The sequence below is a fragment of the Scleropages formosus genome, chromosome 5 (genome assembly GCF_900964775.1).
Source record: "Scleropages formosus chromosome 5, fSclFor1.1, whole genome shotgun sequence".
Taxonomy (NCBI): domain Eukaryota; kingdom Metazoa; phylum Chordata; class Actinopteri; order Osteoglossiformes; family Osteoglossidae; genus Scleropages; species Scleropages formosus.
Window position 1 is genome coordinate 37,617,068 of NC_041810.1, and position 20,833 is coordinate 37,637,900.

The following is a 20,833-nucleotide window of genomic DNA, read 5'->3' on the forward strand; positions in this document are numbered from 1 at the left end:
TTTTTCAGGTAAGTACTTTGCACAGGCATACCAGAGCAGCAGGTGGGACTCAAAGCTCTGACCGTCAGTTCTAAAGGTGGCATCTCTATTCACTATGGTACCTGCTTCCCTGGTAACGAAATGAGGAAGCTAGCCATGATACTGGCATCGCATTGACTGGTTGCCAAGTAACTTTAAAAACTATCACCACAAATAAAAGGCTTGCTTACTTTTTAGACTTTCCTTGATTTATGCAAAACTCTACTTCCAGTAGAATGATTTACTCTTGTAGAAATGAGAAGTGTTACATCTCTCAAAATTAAGAAAAAAAATGTATTAAAAAGCTAAAATATGCCTATCTTTGAATCATTTCTAAATAATCACACTATCAATAAATAATTTTACCCTGCATACAGTGCACACAGATTTGAAAAAACATCGGTAAAAAACTGCATAGAGTAATACATTTGAGATGTTTTGGTATATGTTAATCTCAAAGGTTACTAAGTACAAACCGCTCTAAAGCTCTGTACTATGCTTTAGGAGAGATTGTAACACACAGCATTACCGTGCTACAACCACTGTGTATTTAATGGAGGATGAAGAACGACTGAAGCCATTAGCAGGTTCTTTCGACAGAACATTAGACGAGGACACACTGCCTTTGGTGCCGTATTATGGTATAAATTCTGTTTCCAGAGATTTGTTCATACCTGGATTCCAGACATGCTGAAGGTTGCAGCAAGGCTAACAGGTGTCCACGCTCAGGTGTCACACGGCACGGGGGACCATCTGAGCTGCGGCCAAGGAGAGACAGATCCAGTTGAGCATCCTGAAGGTGTACAAGTGGACATTTCTGAAAGACCACCCAACTCAACTCCTAGAGCACCAAAGCAGGGCAAGGCTGCTTTCAAATGTCACTGGGCTTTCACCCATTTCTGGATGCCACCTAGAGAACTGCCTCTGTCACCTCACGTCACACAGAGGAGTTCCGAAAAAAAGTGAAAAGGAGAAGTGGTTTAGGCTTATTCTGGATGCTTCCTTCAACAGCTGAGTCTGCCCCGAGTCTGGGCCACAGACAAAACCAGGAGCAACTGCAGTATGTCTCGTTACACTGCTGTCAGGACTGAACCGTTTCTCTTCTTACGCATAACAAATGAGTCATTTAAGGCTAGGTTTAAACAAACAAGTCAGACTCATGAACTTGAAGCCAAACGAGATGAGAAAATGGTCTGTTACAGTAATGAAAATTTTTAGCATTGGTGTCACAGTGATGGCAGCCATGATGAGCCGACAAAATTTTTGCTATCATCACTTTAGGCCTTTAAAATAAATTTACCATTCTCCCTTCCTTAGGATTTTCAACAAGATCCTGTCCGAGTAATGAGAATACATGGTGCTGTAGGTGTTGAGAAAACGACATTCAGTTATGAAAAATAAAACATCAACGTCTTCGTCTTGAACCTCAACTTCTTGATGAGGCATCATGGGAGAATCCAGCTTCATTTAAACACTCTCTGTAACTGTGGTACTCTTGTGTTGAAAAGTGTGTCCTGACACCATTTCACTTAAAATATATATCTTGTTGATTGCAGACTGACATAACAGTATTTGTGCATTATTTTCACATTTTTAATACTGTCATGTTACATCTGGCATAAACCAAACACCGAATTCCACAAAAAGAACATCATACCTACGGTCAAGCATGGTGGTGGCAGTGTGATGGTGTGGGGATGCTTTTCTGCTTCAGGGCCTGGGCAACTTGTAATAATTGAGGGAAATATGAATTCTGCTCTCTACCAGAAAATTCTAAAGGAGAACGTCCGGTCTTCAGTCCGTAAATTAAAATGCAAGCGGATAATACAGCAAGATAATGATCCAAAGAATAGGAGTAAGCCCACCTCTGAATGGCTCAAAAAAAGCAAAATTAAAGTTTTGGAGTGGCCTAGTCAAAGTCCTGACCGGAACTCAACTGAGATGCTGTGGCAGGACCTTAAAAGAAACCCTCCAACGTGGCTGAACTAAAGCAGTTCTGCAAAAAAGAGTGGGCCAAAATTCCACCAAAGCGCTATGAAAGACTGATCTCCAATTATCGAAAGTGTTTGGTTGCAGTTACTGCTGCTAAAGGTGGCACAACCAGATTTTAAGTTTAGGGGGGCAACTAGCTGGATAACTTTTTTTGCTTTGATAGAAATACAAAACTGTATGCTGCGTTTACTCAGGTTGCCTTTGTTTTCTGTCACATTTCATTTGAAGATCTAAAACTATTTAGAGATACAGAGAAAAAAATCAAGATGGGGCAAATACTTTTTCTCACACTAAGTGTTCACGTCTTTTTTATCCAAAGTACAGTTGAGTTGGGCTGCTGTGAAGGAGAACGTGAGACCGTCTGGCTGCACTTCTGAGTAAACTGCCCACTGAGCCATAACAGGAAGCACCGTAATTGCATCCTGCAGAAAAGCCATGTGCAGCGTCTAACTTAGGTCTAAACTTCACTCCTTAGGCTAGCACGGTTTGGCCCCTGCCCCAGAGAAGAAACAGCAGATGAATACAGGGCCTAACCCTAAGCCTTACGAGTATAACTGGGATTGGAAGTATGTTCGTAACTCGTAAAGTCACTTCTACCGCCAAGCCCCAGTAAATTTACATTCATTCATTTAGGTGACGCTTTTCTCCACATGTATTTACAATTATTTACCCATTTATACAGCTAGGTAATTCTACCGGAGCAATTTAGGGAAAGTATTCTGCTTAATAGTACTACGGCCAGAGATGAGATTTGAACCTGCGACTATTGGGTCTAAGGCAGCAGCTCTAATCACTACACTACCAGCTGTCCCTAAATAAATGCTACATAATAAACCTCCTTCCACTTAAGGTTCTGTAAAAACCTCAAAGCTATGATAAATAAAAACACTCGCCCATCCATTTTCATTAACTAGCTGTAGAATAGAGGGTAACGGTACTCTGCCGTACACCAGAAGCCTGAGGTAGGATACCTCTGATGTGACATCTTTTCACTGGGGTAGAACAGCTATTTATTAATTGTGCCTGAAGTTAAAACTTCCTTAAAATTATTATTTTTTTTTTTAAAGCCTCCTTCAAAATCTTCCACTGAATTTAGTTGACCTCAAAGCCTGTCCAGGTTTTATCAGCATTGGGTCACTTTCAACTTTGTCTTTCACACAATCAATAAAAGCCTCACAAAACAGATGTCCACCTATTTATTTGCAGGTAAGGTTCTGTAAAAATCTTGAATACAGCCACAGTAAATAAAAATATTTAAGAGGTTTTCATTTTAGCATTTCTGAAAATTATAGAAAAATGTGATTTAACTTTGGCAAAATTTATGCATGTGTACAGAAGGATGTGAGTCATTTGTCACATGGCCATTATTCCTCCTGTATGCCACTGGGATAACAGACTTCCACGTCAAACACAGCAGCTTTTTCTCACGTATTTTAGCTGAAGAATAAAATCAGGTGCTGCAATTTAAGACACAGTAAAAGATGTTTAAAAAAGCATATAATACGCAGTTTTTTGTATGGCTTTGTACTATGATTTAGACTGCAGGTAGTGAACAAGACACTAAAATATGCCATCAGAGAAGTCAATAGTGTTTGTAGTTGTGTAGCGCAATTCTGATCTGTAAACTGCTATTTACAGATATGTGTAATCCATCTGTGTATGTACAGATGTGTTCTGAGGTAAGCATATTAACATATTTCGGGGGGGATACCTTGCAAGCAGAGGATGAGAGACAAGGTTCACTGTACAAAGGGTGGAGACATCTGATAATTCAGCTCATGTGCCTATGTCATTCTGCAAAGCAGACACACTATGAGGTTAGAAGCGCTGGGTAGCGCGACACCAGATTGTCATTTGATCGTAATATCCATCCATCCATCTTCCTCCGCTTATCCGGGACCAGGTCGCGGGGGCAGTAGTCCAAGCAGAGCCTCCCAGACTTTCCTCTCTCCGCACACCACCTCCAGCTCCTCTGGGGGAACCCCAAGGCGTTCCCAGGCCAGCTGGGAGACGCAGTCTCTCCAACGTGTCCTGGGTCTGCCCCGAGGCCTCCTCCCAGTGGGACATGCCCGAACACCTCACCAGGGAGGCGCCAGGAGGGATCCGGAACCGGTGCCCGAGCCACCTCAACTGGCTCTTCTCGATGCGGAGGAGCAGCGGCTCTACTCCGAGCTCCTCCCGGGTGACTGAGCTCCTCACCCTATCCCTAAGGGTGCGCCCAGCCACTCCGCGGAGGAAACTCATTTCTGCCGATTGTATCCGCGATCTCATTCTTTCGGTCATGATCCAGAGTTCATGACCATAGGTGAGGGTAGGAAAGTAGATCGACCGGTAAATTGAGTGCTTCGCCTTACGACTCAGCTCTTTCTTCACCACAACAGACCGGTACAATGACCGCATTACTGCGGACGCCGCACCGATCCGTCGTAATATTAAGGCTTTACTTATGCTAGTGTAAGGATATTCAAGTTATCGAAGCCGTTTATGGCCCTGAGACCAGAGAGAGCTCTGCTTCCACACTGGTCACGTGTGTCGAGCCCCTCGTTCATTATTAATCCTCACCAGTCACCGTCTCTGCACATAACATGAATGAAAGCACAAGCTGTGGACACATCTTGAGTCAGTCTGGCTTCCTAAGAGACCCCAGCATGTCACAATGATATAAGTAACTTAATGAATAGTTATATGTTTATACTTTATGTTTAAGGACTCAAAGGACCCGGGTTCAAATCCTATCTCCTGCTGTAGTACCCTGGGCCAAGATACCCTGAGTCGATACAGTAAAAATTACCCAGCTGTATAAAAGGGTAAATCTTTGTAAGTAGCTTAACACTGTAAGTCACTCTGCAGAAAAGGTTTGTATTATTTATAGTATCACGGGATACTATAATAATACAGGATAGGATACTGATGAATATAAAATTTAACGAATCTTACTAAAATTTAACGAATTGTACTATGTTGAAATGCTTAAGTAAATGGAAGTTTGGTTCGGGCACCGAACTTTTGACAACTTTGGCTTTATTAATTCAGTAGTAATATCTGTTGTTGGGGAAATTCAGGAATAGACCTTAAGTGGAAAGGAGAGAGGAGAAACAAAAACACATTAAATCACAATTCTGGGCAACTCTGGGGATCGTGGACTTTTGCGAAAATTTCACTTAACATTTTGGAAATACCCCAATTTTCTGTGCTTTTGTTAAATATGGACACGTATTCATCATATTATGCTTCTTCTTATTTTAAGTGTTTTAATTGTGAGCCAGTGCTGCTACTATTGCTAATGAAAAAAATGTGCTATTTCAGTTGTATTAAAGAGACCTTAATTAATGGTTGTGATAGGAAGACACCATCAATGTGATAGGAAGACACCATCAATGTGATAAGACCTTCTATGTTGCCTTGCACTGCGAATAAGTACTTTTCTGTACGTAGAGGAATGAATTTGTGCTCTCCAATTTTATTACATCTTCCCCTCTGGGTTTTTTCCATGTTTATTTTGTTGTCGTGGTGAACGAATGCTCTGAACTGATAACCGCGGAAGGGAGTTGTGTCGCCCAGAAGTGTGGTTGTGGTTGCATTGTCTGTTATGAGTTTGTCAGGATCACATGAAGGACATGTATGGGAGTAGAATGACATAGCAATGTGCAAAAATTCCTTTCTACTGAGTTCCTGTTAAAAAGTAAATTTTTAAAAATAATTACATTCAACATACACAGGATAAGATGTTACACCCTGTGCATATATTACTGTACACGAGGAGCCAGTCCAACCGTGACGACACAGAGAAAAACATCCGACATTACCACTATACATTGCCATGACTCAAGACCAAGCGACTTAATTTCCTCCCCCGACCGCAATATCAACCACAAGGTGTCAACACGGGTATTTCATATTTCCTTGAGGTTGTCAAGCGGGCGCCTCCTTCATCAGCGTTTCATTGAATTAGACCCACGACACCTCAGGAAGGCTCAACAGTGCAATCTGGCATCCCAAATAAATTCATGAATTTAAAAAAGGTGCACATTTTCACCATTTCGGGCATCGTAGCAGAACCCTTCATTGTACAGGAGCCCGGGGTGGGTGCACTCCACAATTTGTACCTTAGAGTTGGCAGGTGTAAAGAAGTGATTGTACGTGAAAGAAAGCAGTACAACCTTCTAAGCAGAATACCACATTTCAGTACCACGCAGAACTAGACAATCGATGCCATTTTATCAGGCCTTACGAAAAGGAAAAAAAAAAAAAAAAAAAAACGGATGAAGGTGATTTTAACCAGTCACAGAGGATTACAAATACTAAACTCTGAGCCGACAGTAGCTCTTATCCAGCCTGCCATGCGCAACCGAAAACACGGAAGACTTATCCAAAAGGAAAGGGATAAAATTTAAATTTTGTACACCTGTCAATAGATGAGCAGCTCTTCGTGTTTTTTGTCACGTTTAGTTTCTGCTCAAACAGTAGCCTTATAGTGAGAAATAAATACATAGAATATCAAACAATGAGAGGATACTGATTTTTTTTTTTTTTAAATTATTGGCATAATTGCAGACAAAAAGTAGGAGTTTCGGCCAATTTTGGACGGAACGCTGTGTACGGTCGCCACACCCTCGGCTCTCCGCTCACGGAACAGTGGAAACAATTTACTGCGCACATGGGAAACGAGCAGGATGGAGGGGGTGACCAGCACAAGGCTGAGATCATTCCCAGCACCCCCCACCCAAGTGCGCTTCGTGTGATGTCACTTCGACAGTGATGAGAGAAGGAGGCACTTCCTGGATCTCTGCACGGGCCTCACTGGACAATGATACAGCCACCCAGAGGCATGGATCATCACTTTTATTTACCATGCAGAAAAATTGCAAATGAATACACAAAAAATGTCTTACAGGCCAACACCGGATACCTGGATAACCGTGCAGTGAAAGCGACACTTAAACAGGCTTTAAGTATGTGGGTTGGAATGAAACACGAACATAACCGAGTGTGGTCAACATTGGTCTTGGTGTTCCTGGTCGCCATGGCAATGCAGTGATGATACCACAGCGGTGCTGTCCAAAACAAGGGGGCCTTTCATGACCACCCACGGGCACAGTTCCGCAGCACCAATCTGCACATCGCTCTGCATATCGCGCCAGCGACACGCCGGCTTGCGAGCGTGAATGGGATGGGATTCAATGTGGCCACGGGGCTGCCCTCAGAGCGCGGATAACAAGGTCCTTTTGTCCTGCCGCTCGTTCATGTTAACCCCAGGGACCCCACGGGTCCGCGCATTTGCAGACCCGTATGTCTGGGTTGGCAGCAGGGAGGGGGACCAACTTCGCGGCTCATTCACAGTGAAAATCATACTCATTTTGGTTCACGATCTTCCCAGTGCCACACATGACCAGGCTGTACTGCACTTTAAAAGCACAGTCAATTTCTTGTCATCTTATTTGTGGGGTTTCTGCAGATCAAAAACTGCAGGAGCACAGCAGCAGTCAAAAGTTTGGGTACACCTGTACCATGGGTTAAGACTATAAAACTAAGCAAACAAGGAGACTGACAGCTGAACCAAGCTCTCCAAAAACACACATCAATGTCTATCAAGATCTTCAGTGAAACATGTTCAAACCACACCAGCAAATTCCTAGAGTATCAAATGAAACTGTTATGACGGAAAGCAGTGCAAAACCCATACAACCTGCTTACGATCTACTGAAATTTCCATCAAGATCAGTGACCTTCAGTGGTCAACAACACAATCCTCAAGAGCATGGGCAGAAAGCTGAAGTACAGGAACCCGGTACACATCATTCCTTCTGGGTGTTCGTCTCACCTCAGGGTGCAAGGTATGTGCAAGGATGAATGCCCAACATTAAGGTGAACTGGAAATAAGGAACACGGCCCACGAGTAGATTGGAAAGGAGAAGAGGGGATGAAACGTGATGGCATAGTGGTGGTAGTCATGAGGTAGCTGAGGCTGCAAGCAACCTGCCTGAGGTCAACAGAAAACTGGCCTCAATTAGGACCCACATGGCAAGACGTGTTGTGCTGAGGATAGAGCCTCTGCGGCACCACTAATCATCCACATCCCCTCTAGTCTCACGCCTTATCCTCTCCTGTCCACTGGCACCGTGGTAAAGCAGCAGAGTTTGATCCACATGGCCCTGTCATTAGCGGAACTCAGCAGGGATTAAGAACCAGGGATACGGGTGGAAAAGAGAAGAAAAAGTAAACACATATCATGCTGTGTCACATTCCCCGATATAGAGTGCCCCATTTGCCCGTTTCAACCCAATTCCCTCACCCATGTCTGTCCATTAAGAGCCATTCTTCCCCAATTTTATATGGCCAAATGTACACCACTGAGAGTGTGCAAAGTCTCAGAGGTGGACAGGGTCCAAGACCTGAAGGAAATGTGAGGGCACTGCAAAAAATGTGTTGCTCCAAGAGGGACACCACAATTTCACCTTTGGTCAAGGTACGGTCTGCCCCCACCTTATAACGGTGGCATTCTTGAATAACAATTTAGAAGGTGAATGCTCATAACTCAGAGATGTAATGATCGTTTCAATGGTAAAGATTCTTACGTTTAACAAAGTGTGGGTTTCCTCCAGGTTCCTCGATGTGTTGCATCGGCTCTGCTGTGCAGATATGTCAATGACTGTAGGGAATTCAGTGTAAATCTCCTCGGATGAAGGCGTCAGCTAAATGAAACAGACTAAATCGCTGTAAAGCGCTTCGGAGCAAAGTATCGGATGAATAAATGAGTGTAAATGTCAAGTAAGTAAATGTCTCGCACCCCTCAGCTCTCAGGAGGAGCGCAAAATCCAAAAGCATGAGCCAAGGTACCGGAGTTACATGGAACCCCATCTTGAACATCATCATAAATTACGCTGAACGGAAGAAACTCTAGCACTTGTACTTTGGGTACATCCCAAACATACGCAAAGCACACAGAAAAACCACAGGCGCTGCAAAAAAAATTCTCGGCACTGTAATCAAGTCGAACACATACCAATGAAATTGACATACTGGCTGCATGTAACTTTGCAGATGCTTTTGGTAAAGTGACAGTACCGTACACATAGCCGTACTATGGGAGAGCACGTACACTTTACACACACTGCTGCTGCAGCAATGTGTGTGTGCGCATCTGCTGTGAGAGCTGTGCTCTTCATGCCCTAGTGATTCAGCAATAGCAATATCCCGCATGGCAGGAGGAGCCGCCACCATGACCCACTGTCCTCTGATACCTGACCACACAACTCGAAGCCAAAACTCCCGCCATTGAAGCCACCAATCCTGTACATCAGCCTTCTCCCTGAATCACCTCCAAGCCTGGCTTTGGAACAGCTCCAAATTCCCCATGTCGTACGGTCAAACTTCACAATTTCACACTTAAGCAGCCAAAAACAAAATACTGTGAAATACAATCATGGCACCTAGGTTTTTTTTTAATTTATGGCTGTCCTGCATTATTACAGAGAACACAGCAACTTCAACCGCCAATGTCTTCCTTTAATTTATTCTGTATTTCATAGACAACGGGACACAAGTGGGTAACCCTAAATGGAGAAAGAATCAGCATACCGAGAAAAAGCAAATACAAACACAGCACAACTGAACAAGGTACAGTATGTATCAGGGCTAGTCAAGAGGCACTGCCTAAGAAGTTCCAAAATTCAAGTGACAGTCAACACCATATTTGTAAAAGGAGATTGAGGTTTGGACCACAGCGATTTGTAATACGCATAACACTTCATTTTTTAGTCAAAAACAACATCTGGGTTGTGATTTAACAAAAATAAAAGGAGACAAATGAAGTTCTTCATTAAAGAATTCTTGAGCAGTTAGGCAAACTCCATTCCAGTGAATCTGACTCCTATCACATTCCCAGCGGAGTGGTCTGACATTCAAAACACAGCTGAGATCTCCTGTGAAGCCATAGAGAAGCAAGACAAGTTCTGAGTATGAGCTTAAAACTATGTTCATGGATACTAAAAGAAGTGCAGACGGGAGGACTTTTCCACACACGGATGCCCATTCATCAGGAGTAAAACTGAAGCCAATGCGATGCTCCTACTTGTCGAGTGCATCAGAACAGGTCGAGATGTAGGCCCCAGGATGACATAAAATTCATTTTAATTAAACTTAGAAGCAGGAGGGTGTTCACTTTGTTTTGGTGGCTGGAAGAATCTAAGCTACGTGGACAGAGAGAAAGTAACAAGGACTTCTGTCTATTTCTGTTATAAACACCCAACACATTGAGTCACCTTGGAACAATGTTCACTTAATAAGCGCTTACGCTATAGGAATCATGGGGGACTCCAGACGGTGCCTTCACAATAGGATGAAGGGGATTCCTCCAAGAAGCGTGGGTGGAATATTGAATTCTGAAGAGCTCTCTTCACAAAGCACACTGAAGTGAGTGATTATTTACAAACCTCAAACAACATTATTGTCTTTGAGTTCTTCAATTCAAAACCCCGGTCTACACCACTAAGCTGATCTGAGTCGCACGGTGTGGCTAAAACAGGGGAAGGAACAAGAAGGAGTAGCACTATATGATGGGTTACTTCACATTTATTCACTTAGCTGACACTGTTCTCCAAAGTGACTTACACTGATTTACCCATTTAAATAAAAAAAAAGTGCAATTTTTTCATGGTATCAGTTCAGCGCAAGTACCATGCTCAAAGGCACTAGAGCAATAAGTGGGATTCAAACCTGTGACTCCCGAGTGCAGAAGCAGCAGCTCTAACCACTACATCATACATCACCTGCTGCCAGCCTACTTTAAATATACACTAGATATATACTATATACACTCACATACAGTTTAGCAAAACAAGCATTCCAGGCATCTCATTCATTTCACAATTAAAACTAATTTTTGACAGTGTTACATCATTTTGCACAATCCTCATTGTTCAATGGCATCTAAGAATGAATGAATGAGTGAATCTAGACCCCTGAGCCACTATACTGTTGATGGAACCCAAGCAATCTTCCATTCAAAAAATTTTGCAAGTTTTCAAAACCTGTATTAACTAGCCATTACCGGTCAGAGCAATTTCACCACGATTCCCATGAATCGTGGCACTTCATTTTGCAAACTCATTGTACAATCTGCGGTTTGGCAAAGGAAAGAAAGAAAAGAACATCTGAACTGCTGCAGAAGGCAGTTAAAAAAAATTACAAGATGCTTCCAAGAAGCAAAGGGTCCCTAGAGAGACCAACATTCAGAGCACATCAGCCTGGACTTCCTCAGGAGATCTCCACAGGTGACATTTACAGGTCAACAACAAAATGCTCCCTTTGGTGCCATTTGATAAAAAGTAAACCATACTCTACAGCGTACATCAAGGGTCAATCAACACACTCATACATTACCAAAGAGCTGCAACAACATGAACCCTGGTAGGGCAAACAGGCCAAGGAGAAGCTTTCACTCCCATAAACCCAAACCCTCTTTCCTACAGGGAAGTCCAGCCAAGGGAAGACCCAGCTTGGCCACCGTTTCCAGCTGCATGGTTCCTCCCAGCTCACCACGGCAGCAAGGGTCCGCTTCGAGTCCCGCCCGCTACCGCAGATGTGCCCAAATAAATCAGAAAAACACAAAGGACTTCCACTTTTAAACACCAGCTTCCTGTTCTGCCCTGTCTCGGAGCAAAGGCAATGCTGGAGAGCTTAGAAACACAGAAGAGAGCTTTGCAGGCCTGAAAAACACTTCCAGAACTACAGAAACCCAACTTTTCGGGCTGAACAGAGCAAAACGCTAAGACTCACAAAGAGCAGAAAATACAACCAAGTACAAACAACTACGCCTCGGTTATAAGAGGTCATCATTGATCTAGGATTATATGTTGGGCGCTTGACCATCATGAGTGGATTTAAATGTCTCTCCTCTGAGCTGGACACACTGCAATCCCACAGCTATGTACATTTATTCATTTAGCAGATTTTTGTTCTTTTCAATAATCAAAGTGAAGTAGAACTCAGAGTAAACAGAAGGGTATTTCACCAACAGATGGGGAGATGGATACGTGGTTCTCAAAGTGCGCTCGCTTACTCCAAAGCCACTCTTCAACCAGAACATGACGCGAGTCGCTGTGTACAGTTTGGCAGGAAACAAGTTTTGACAACAAGGGATGGGTTGTGAGCCTAGGAAGTATCCTTGGTGGTGCGGCCATCGCCAGCCCAATCCAGAGACGTATCAGGGCAACACTGATAGATGTTCTTCAGAAGGTCTCACTGCATGTGCATCACTTTCTTCCTCCGTGGTCCAGTGTTCCACAAGAGGCCACTGAGGAGCGAACGGGACAAACTCCTTTCAGTTCACAGGCCTGGGAGCCGGCAGCTGTTTTTCTGGCCCGCAGGTGAATGGGAACCAAGTCAGTATCGTACGGGCACTCGAGAGACTCGACATGAAGGCAAGCGCCGACTGATGTCTATTCCCCGAGAGGGATGCTCACAGTGAAGTCCTGACTCATAGACAGAGCTTTAAAGATGTACTGCTTGGTTTCTATGACACTGATAAAGACAAAGAAAAAAATACAATTCAATTAAACTGGCAAGATTTCATGTTTGTAAAAATAAACGCAATAGCGAAAAACCTCTCGAGTTTTGTGGTGACGTCAAGCTACACATCAATGTTTTCTTGATTTCCAGGAAGTATAAAGGCTTATAGACCATTTACTTTTGCTCTCATTTCAGGCTTTTTGAGTAGTGTTTGTTCCCCTGGCATTTATTGCCCTTTTTCAATTCCACTGTATTGTGTTCCAAAGAATTAATATAAAAACAAAGATTTCACTCAGTTTAAGCTATAGGACTCAGGAGTTCCAGCCGGGTAAGAATGCAGAATTCGCTGTGTTGAAACCCACTGCCAACAGACCCCACTGTCTCTAAGGGTAAAGCACAGTCCTAGTACCCGTGATCCCTTTAGCACTACAAATAAACAAAAATATACTTAAATATGTAACCAGGTTGGTCTGCATCCCTTCCAAGCAGTAGAGTTAAGCAAGATGAACGGAACATCATCAGCACACCTTACAGGTTGAACTCTTGCAAGTGATGTACAAAACCTTATTTTACAAGGGGCGGCACGATGGCACAGGACATTAGCTCGATCCCTGCTCATTCTGTGTGGAGTCTGCATGTTCTCCCCGTGTCTGCGTGGGTTTCCTCCCACAGTCCAAAGACATGCTCTTCAGGTTCACCCATGGTGTGTGAGTGACAGTGAGAGTGTGTTCCACTGATGTATGGATGAGTGACCCAGTGTAAGTAGTGTATCGAGCAGTGTAAGTCACCTTGGTGAATAAGGTGTGTGGGCTCATAACACTACATAGAGTTCAGTGGAAGTTGCTTTGGAGAAAAGCGTCTGCTAAATACATCATCTGAACCGCTTGCTCCATACAGGGTTGTGGGGAGCCGGAGCCTAACCCGGCAACACAGGGCGTAAGGCTGGAGGGGGAGGGGACACACCCAGGACGGGATGGCAGTCTGTCACAAGGCACCCCAAGCGGGACTTGAACCCCGGATCCACCGGAGAGCAAGACCTGGTCCAACCCACTGCGCCCCCCCCCCCCCGTCTGCTAAATAAATAAATGTAAACGTAATAAGGAGGAGTCACAAAGGTTCTACAGTAATCTGTATTCAATGAATGGGGATTATTGTGGATATTTTGTGGACTTTCCTCTGAGTTGCAGTTTGGTTGTCTGAAGTCAGTTGACAGGACTAAAAACAACTGGGGGAAGTGGTCAGTGTTTCCACTATATGCTTGCATACACACTTTTTCCCAAAGCAACAAAAAATACCCAGTTGACATTGCAGGCTTTACTGTAACGGTCACAACCGCCAGTGCAGCTATTGATTTCGAAATGTAACCATTTCCAATAGCGTTCTCTTTTCGGAATCCATTAGTTTCCAGCTCATTCATATTTAGTTTCTCAGTATAAATCAGCAACTCCTCAACCGGCCTTCAAATTCCAATGCAAGCGAAATGTTACCGTGGCTCTTTAAAGATCCAAGATTGAGAAAATTTGGGCGAGAAAATAAATACTGAGAGAATACTAATAAAATAAATTCCTTTAGACAAAAACTGGATTTAGCTACCTACTAAGCAAGTTGTATGTCGCTTCAGAGAAAAGCATGTGCTAAATGTAAATGTACAGGAAGAGGATACTCATTTACCACAGTAACTGAAGTATTCCGTTGGATTGCAGGAATCAGTACAAACTAAATTGCCATTCCTCACACAACGGGTTTCTGCACAACGACTGATGGTTACAACGGCTGGTGAAAAATGTCACGTTCTCACACAAAAAAAAGTCATTAGAGGCTCCTACATGCAATCGCCATAAGAGATATAAGATAATAAAAACACATGATTGATGTCAAGCGAATATCGAAACTGCAGTCAACACATTAATTCAACGATGCACTTATTTCTCCAAAGCGACTCGCAACGTTAAGCTACAAACTGGGGTGAGACGGAGTTCAAATCTGAACGTTTTCAAACTTGGAACGTTTTTGGCAGATCTGAAATTCATCAAATTTTATCAACGCTTTTACATTTCACATGTATTCATTTAGCAGACGCTTTTCTCCGAAGCGACGTACATCTCGTAGAAAATACAACGTGTTCATTACATTAGGAGAAAGACACACTTCTTAAGAATCACACGTTTCCATCGAACGGTTAGCTTGTTACTTTCCACCATATGAACCAATGTTCATCAAATGAGTAGCTGATAAAACTATTGGAATATCCACGATTCCTGATCACCTTCCTAGCTTTATATATATAATATATAAACTTTTTGAGAGACATATACAAAAAACATATCAGAAGTTTTATTTAATCTAGAATGCCCAGGAGGGGTCGGCAACCACTGGCACTTGGACCCCCAGAGGTTTTTCCATTTCTCCCTTGACTTTCAGTTGAGAGTTTTTTGTTCCTTTCCTCCACAGCCAGTAGGCATAACTATAGTTTTATAAAAGCATTGATAATATATTATGCTAGTTCTGCAGTTTGTTTCCTTGCCTTATGGCTGTGTTCACGCGGTCTGTGTCACTGCATAAGAAGAGCACTCTATAAAAATAAATTCAATTGAATAAAATATAAATATTTACATTACGTTACACGAATACGAATTTCACGTGGGGAAAAAAGCAATCAAAGCAACGCAGCTCATTATAAGCTTTATTTTATATGCATTGCTATCTGCAAATCTAGGCGCACTAGACTGTGATAATTAATGATTGTACAGTACTACACACACCGGTAAACACCCTTGCATGCGAATTACGACTCAATGATTTGCGTGTATATTCGCACACCAATTACGCAGTAAAACAGATCTGGCCTACTTTGTAAGACTTTGCATAGCATGTATGTCAGTGTGGCTGTTTGCATAGTATAAGGTGATTTGTGTAAGTTCATATGCATGGAGCTTATTTTGAGTTTTTAAGTGGAAATAATTGTACTGATATAAATCAATGCTAACAGTACTGTGCAAAAGTCTTAGGCACTTAGATGTTTCACAAAAATATTTGTTTTAGACAGTTATTTAATGTCTTCTGCATTAGTATCAATAGGAAAGAGCATATTTTAGATTTCCAAGCATTCCTTTTGCAAAAAGTCACAGAATTACAGTAAGGGTTTTGTATGTTGTTAAAGAAAGTACACACACACACACACTGTCTGAGACCGCTTGTCCTGAGCGGGGTCGCGACGAACTGGAGCCTAACCCGGCAACACAGGGCACAAGGCTGGATGGGGAGGGGACACACCCAGGACAGGATGCCAGTCCATTGCAAGGCATTCCAAGCAGGACTCGAACCCCAGACCCACCAGAGAGCGGGACTCGGCCAAGCCTGGCACGACCCTGCTCGGGTCAAGCGGTTGTTAACGGTGGATGGTTACCAAGCTTTGTAGGAAGTTAATTAATTAAGAGCATTATTTTTGGAAGCCTTTTCACTTTACAGCTTTTCCTCCCAAGTGCCTAAAACTTTTGCACAGTTCTGGACATCCTTACCAATACTGGAGCAAAAATCAATGTTTTTTAATTGCTGAAAAGGAAAACTACTAACTAAAGCTGAATATATATTTCCTATCCACAATGCAAATAACATCAGAGACTACAGACTACCTCTGCATATTTTGCGCCCACACACACACACACACACACACACACACACACACACACACACACACACACACACACACACACCCCTTTTCAAATGCAAACAACAACATGGACCCAATCTACCTCTGCAGGACTTTGCACATGCATGTCTTCCGTGTTCACATTGCACACTGTACACTTTATACATGCACATAATTTTGTTTCTTGCATTTGCACTAACAGTAATTTTGTAAATTTGTAATTTACACCTTGTGTCTTCTTTCCTTATGTCCTTATTTATGTCATAGGCTGCTGGGAGGATTCACAGAGTAAGAATTTCATTGTATGGTGTAACAGACTGTTTACTGTACATATGACAATCAACTCGAATCTTGAATCTATCTTTCAGATGACACATGCATGCAAATCAGTAAAATTATACTTTCCATTTCAATTTTCATTAAAAACCACATCTGCATTTGCATCCGTACGGATTTATAAGTTTAAATACGCAGCTGACAGGTGCAGATTTCGATGAGCTCAGCCACGTCCCTACTACGAGCAATGAGCCGTTAATCGTGCTATTTACAGAAACAATAACAGGTAGGGACAACAGTGAGGGATGCACTCTCTGGTCTCCTCAGGGCTGCGTGTCCTCCTGCTGCCAGGGAAGGTTTAAATAACGGGTGATGAGGACAATGTGCCTCCCCCCTCTGTGCTGCGCGTCAGTCAGACAGCTTTAATACCATTAACGCCCTTGCCTTACAATAAATAAGGCTTTACTCAGAAGACCAGCTGGCATTAAACATTTCATTTTAACACCCACAAAGTTATACACAACCCCCCACTGCCATGCATAAACATACCATTTGTTCATACTTTTAGGTGACATTTTTCATTGTTTTTCCTATAAAGAAATGCCATCACAATGGAGGGGGGGGGGGGGGGGGGGTTTACAGAACAAATATAGCCTCATGGCCTGTATGGCCAGCGGTGGTAAAAGTACAAAACACTATTTGGTTTTTCTCTATATAAATGGGAGGCACGGTGGCGCAGTTGGTTTGGTCGGGCCTGCTCTCTGGTGGGTCAGGGGTTCGAGTCCTGCTTGGGATGCCTTGAGACGGACAGACGTCCCATCCTGGGTGTGTCCCCTCTCCCTCCAGCCTTGCGCCCTGTGTTTCAACAGGCAGTTTCAGACAGTGTGTGTGTAAGTGCTACAGCTGAGACCACAACTCCAGGAGTGAAGAAGTGCTCCTATCCCCCTGACTGCTGCTGCGATAGCGACAACGTGTCTCTTCGGAGTATGAGTACAGACTGGGCTGCCGTCTTATTTGTCTGCGAAAGAAACCAATCCCCACCCACCTCCCCAAAAAAAAATTACAGAAAAGTTTTCCAGCGTTGTACAAAGCTAAGCATGCACACACTACAGATAGCAAGAAGGTGAAAAGATAACACGCACAAGCAAGCCACGTCACAACCATTAACAGAAATTAACACACCCATTTCTAAACAGTATTTAATTACTCTGCATTAACAAAAAAGAGAGACCTTCATTATGGGGGGGGGGGGCAGATGCTGATAATATTCCAGCGAAACTAAGTGTCTGCTATTGTGCATTTGGGCTCTGATTCCTTCTTCCCCGTCTGCCGAATACGAACGTGGAACATGGGACGGAATATGTACCACACCCGAGTCTCCCCACAATAAACCATGGTCCTCCCACCATACAAGTGTCTCAACATTCATGCTCATTAACCCATCGATAATTCAAAGAGAGGATGTCAGTCTACTGAAGCTTGCCGAGTACCCAAGGAGCCGTTCTCTCCGAACCCGTGTTTGTGAACCCTAGTCTGTCGTCCGCTGCCCCAGACAGCTTTTCTCTACACACCCCTTCCTCTCATTTTTCCTTTTTTAGCATGAGCACAGCTGCACTCTGGTTAAGTCATCGCTCTTCCTGCTTCCTCCTTCCCGTTTCCAGTGGAGAACTGCGCACCGCTGCGGCTCTCGGGGTCCGGACCACCACCCTTTCTTTACCTTATTTCGCATACTTGGAGCCCTGGCAGCGAGCTCTACCTCACCCCTAGTCAACACATAAAATCCATCTGATCTCCCACTCTTGACCCACTCCAATTTGCATCTCGCTAGTCTTCATTGTCTTTCTACTGAGACACTGAACTGTACTGTTCAACGACAGACAAGCTGGACTTCCATCACCTGGGGGTGGGGGGCGGACAAGGGTTTTTGGCAGCCTGCGGTAAAGCTTTGCGGCTGCCGCCATGCGGGTTCACCACCTGGTCTTGGAGACGTCTGGACATGTGCTCCGGTGGCACCGGCTTTGCGGTACTCGAGCTGCAGCCGGTTTGGCCAGACACTGGGCAGATGGAAGACGGCCGTCCAGCCTGCCCCTCCCCCCCAACCTCAATGCCCCCATTCTGCTCCCCAGGAGAGGGAACACAGGGGACTGTGGTGGGTGCAGATCCATGAGAAAACCAAGGTGGAGCAAGAGAAATATCTCTTCCCACTGCTCTCAGGTCAGGCTACCTTACCCAATCAATCAATAATCAATCTGACAAATTACCCTAAGGTCAACATTCAGAACCGGCATGCTCACCGATTTAGAGTTACCTACAGTAACAGCTGGAGTAACAGCCATATTTATGACCTTCGTTTTAATGAAAATCACAAAGCTCACACCATACAGGTGGATTACCTTGTTTTTCACTCTTATGGCTACGGGGTTCAAGGTCCACTGAACAGATGACATTCATGGTTTAAATGTACGCCAGGAGTTTGACTGTCCCACAGAGCACAGTAACACGGTAAGAGACACAAGGCAAGGCAGTGTAAGAGCACATCATGGAGAGGGGACTTCCGGCGCTATGCAAGATGGTTAACGACAAAGGCCGAAGAAGCCCTTTGACCTTTGCAAAAAGTCACCTGCCAATAGTCTGCGTACGAGCTTCTCCTAGATTTCATTCCGGTCACTTCCCCCTTACGGCATCCCTACAGAAAGGAGAGATCTCTTCTGTGGATCTTCTGACTGACCAGAGGGCACCTCTGCATCAAATTTCCATCTTTCTGCACCAATTACACGTGTACACATTGTCTGAACCGCTTGTCCCATACGGGGTCATGGGGAGCCGGAGCCTAACCCGGCAACACAGGGCGTAAGTCTGGAGGGGGACACACCCAGAACGGGACGCCAGTCCGTTGCAAGGCAGCCCAAGCGGGACTCGAACCCCAGACCCACCGGAGAGCAGGACCCGGTCCAACCCACTGCGCCACCGCGCCCCCCCAATTACTCATGTACAAATCCAAAAATGCTTTCTGAACAGTAACACACACCATGTCTTTTATATCAAATATTATTCATATGGAGAGCTGGATTAGGAGAAACTGATCAAAAAAAGGAGAACAAATTACGATAAAGCCAGGTGCAGAAAATTAAATCATCCCTGAATGGCTCCAGCAGCACTGATTACAATCACAACTGAAGGAGCCAGGTACTAAAAGCAGCCCCTGCTGCTGTAGAGCCCAGTAAATATTACCCTGCTGTATAAATGAGCGAATCACTGCAAGTCACTTACTCTACAAAGCTGACACTGAAAGCTGCTTTGGAGAACAATGCGATGAACTCGTGGCACGCAAAACAAAACAGAAAGTTTCCTGAAACAAAAGCTATGAGGGGAGCCAACGAAAGACAAAAATCACGCAGGTGTGTGTGTGTGTGTGCGAGCACTAAACTGCACGAACCAGCTTCGCAAAAACGAAAGAACACCTGCAGCTGTCAACGTGAGAGTAAATCCAAAACAGATCCTCTTAACTTAAGTTACCCAGTCGCGCCCACCGGAGTGGTTAAGGCATTGCACTGTATGGCAGTGTCAGTGTGAGCGCGGCAAGGACACACGACGAGCGCGCGCACACTTTCAATTCGCACATGATCATGAGGACGGACAGCTCCAGCTCAGACTCACGACGACGACGACGATGATGATGATGATGATGATGAGCACCGGTGTGGCCATACCTGGGTCCGCGTGGGGTCTGTCTCTCTGTGTGTCCGTGCGTGTCCGTGCGCTCCAGTACACGGGAGGCGGCAGAGACCGGACACGGCGCGGCTTTCTCACTCCATCAGGGACACGTGACACGTGACATGCAAGACTGCGGCGATCTGCGCCTTACGGACATCTGTCTGCTGTGTCCCCACTCCTTTGTCGCTGTGATCCCGATGTCTCGCCGTTACAGAGAAACCCAATAATAAAGAACCGCCCGTACTCAAAAAAAAAAAAAAAAAAAAAAACCCAAAAAGCACGCGGTTAAAGGACGCAGGCGCGCGTGTCCCTTTTACCGGGGTATTTAAACAGACGCGCACACAAGGCGCCAGCCGAGCGTAACGCGCGAACCTTACCGACGGCTCCCACCGCTTAGCTCGCGCAGGCCTCGCGAGAGGAAACACCGCCCCGCTTCGAGGGGAGGCTACGCGCATGCGCGCCCCTGCGACTCGCAAAGTGCCCGGACAGAGAGCTCGTGCAACTCTGACGTCCGAGCGCCCTCCCGTGGAGAGAAAAAAAATTCTCACCATATACACAGATCATCTGAAACCGGTTGTCCCCTACAGGGTCCCGGGGAGCCGGAGCCTAACCCGGCAACACAGGGCGTAAGGCCGGAGGGGACACACCCAAGACGGGACGCCAGTCCACCGCAAG

At 44.5% G+C, this 20,833-nt stretch overlaps 1 protein-coding gene across 7 annotated transcripts in view; it reads right to left on the reverse strand.

Annotated features, from left to right (window-relative positions):
• cskl (c-src tyrosine kinase-like) overlaps window positions 1–20,581 on the reverse strand; it is a 53,615-nt gene extending 33,034 nt beyond the window's left edge. The window contains exons 1-3 of one of the 7 annotated variants that reach the window (XM_018745238.2): window positions 1,676–4,030; window positions 1,319–1,378; window positions 693–776 (exon numbers count right to left, since the gene is read on the reverse strand). In XM_018745238.2, coding sequence (XP_018600754.1) covers window positions 693–707 — 15 coding nt within the window. In that variant the 5' untranslated portion in view covers window positions 708–776; window positions 1,319–1,378; window positions 1,676–4,030. The other 6 variants (XM_018745240.2, XM_018745242.2, XM_018745241.2 and 3 more) reach the window with 6 other exon arrangements.
• Between the last annotated feature and the right edge of the window lie 252 nt (window positions 20,582–20,833).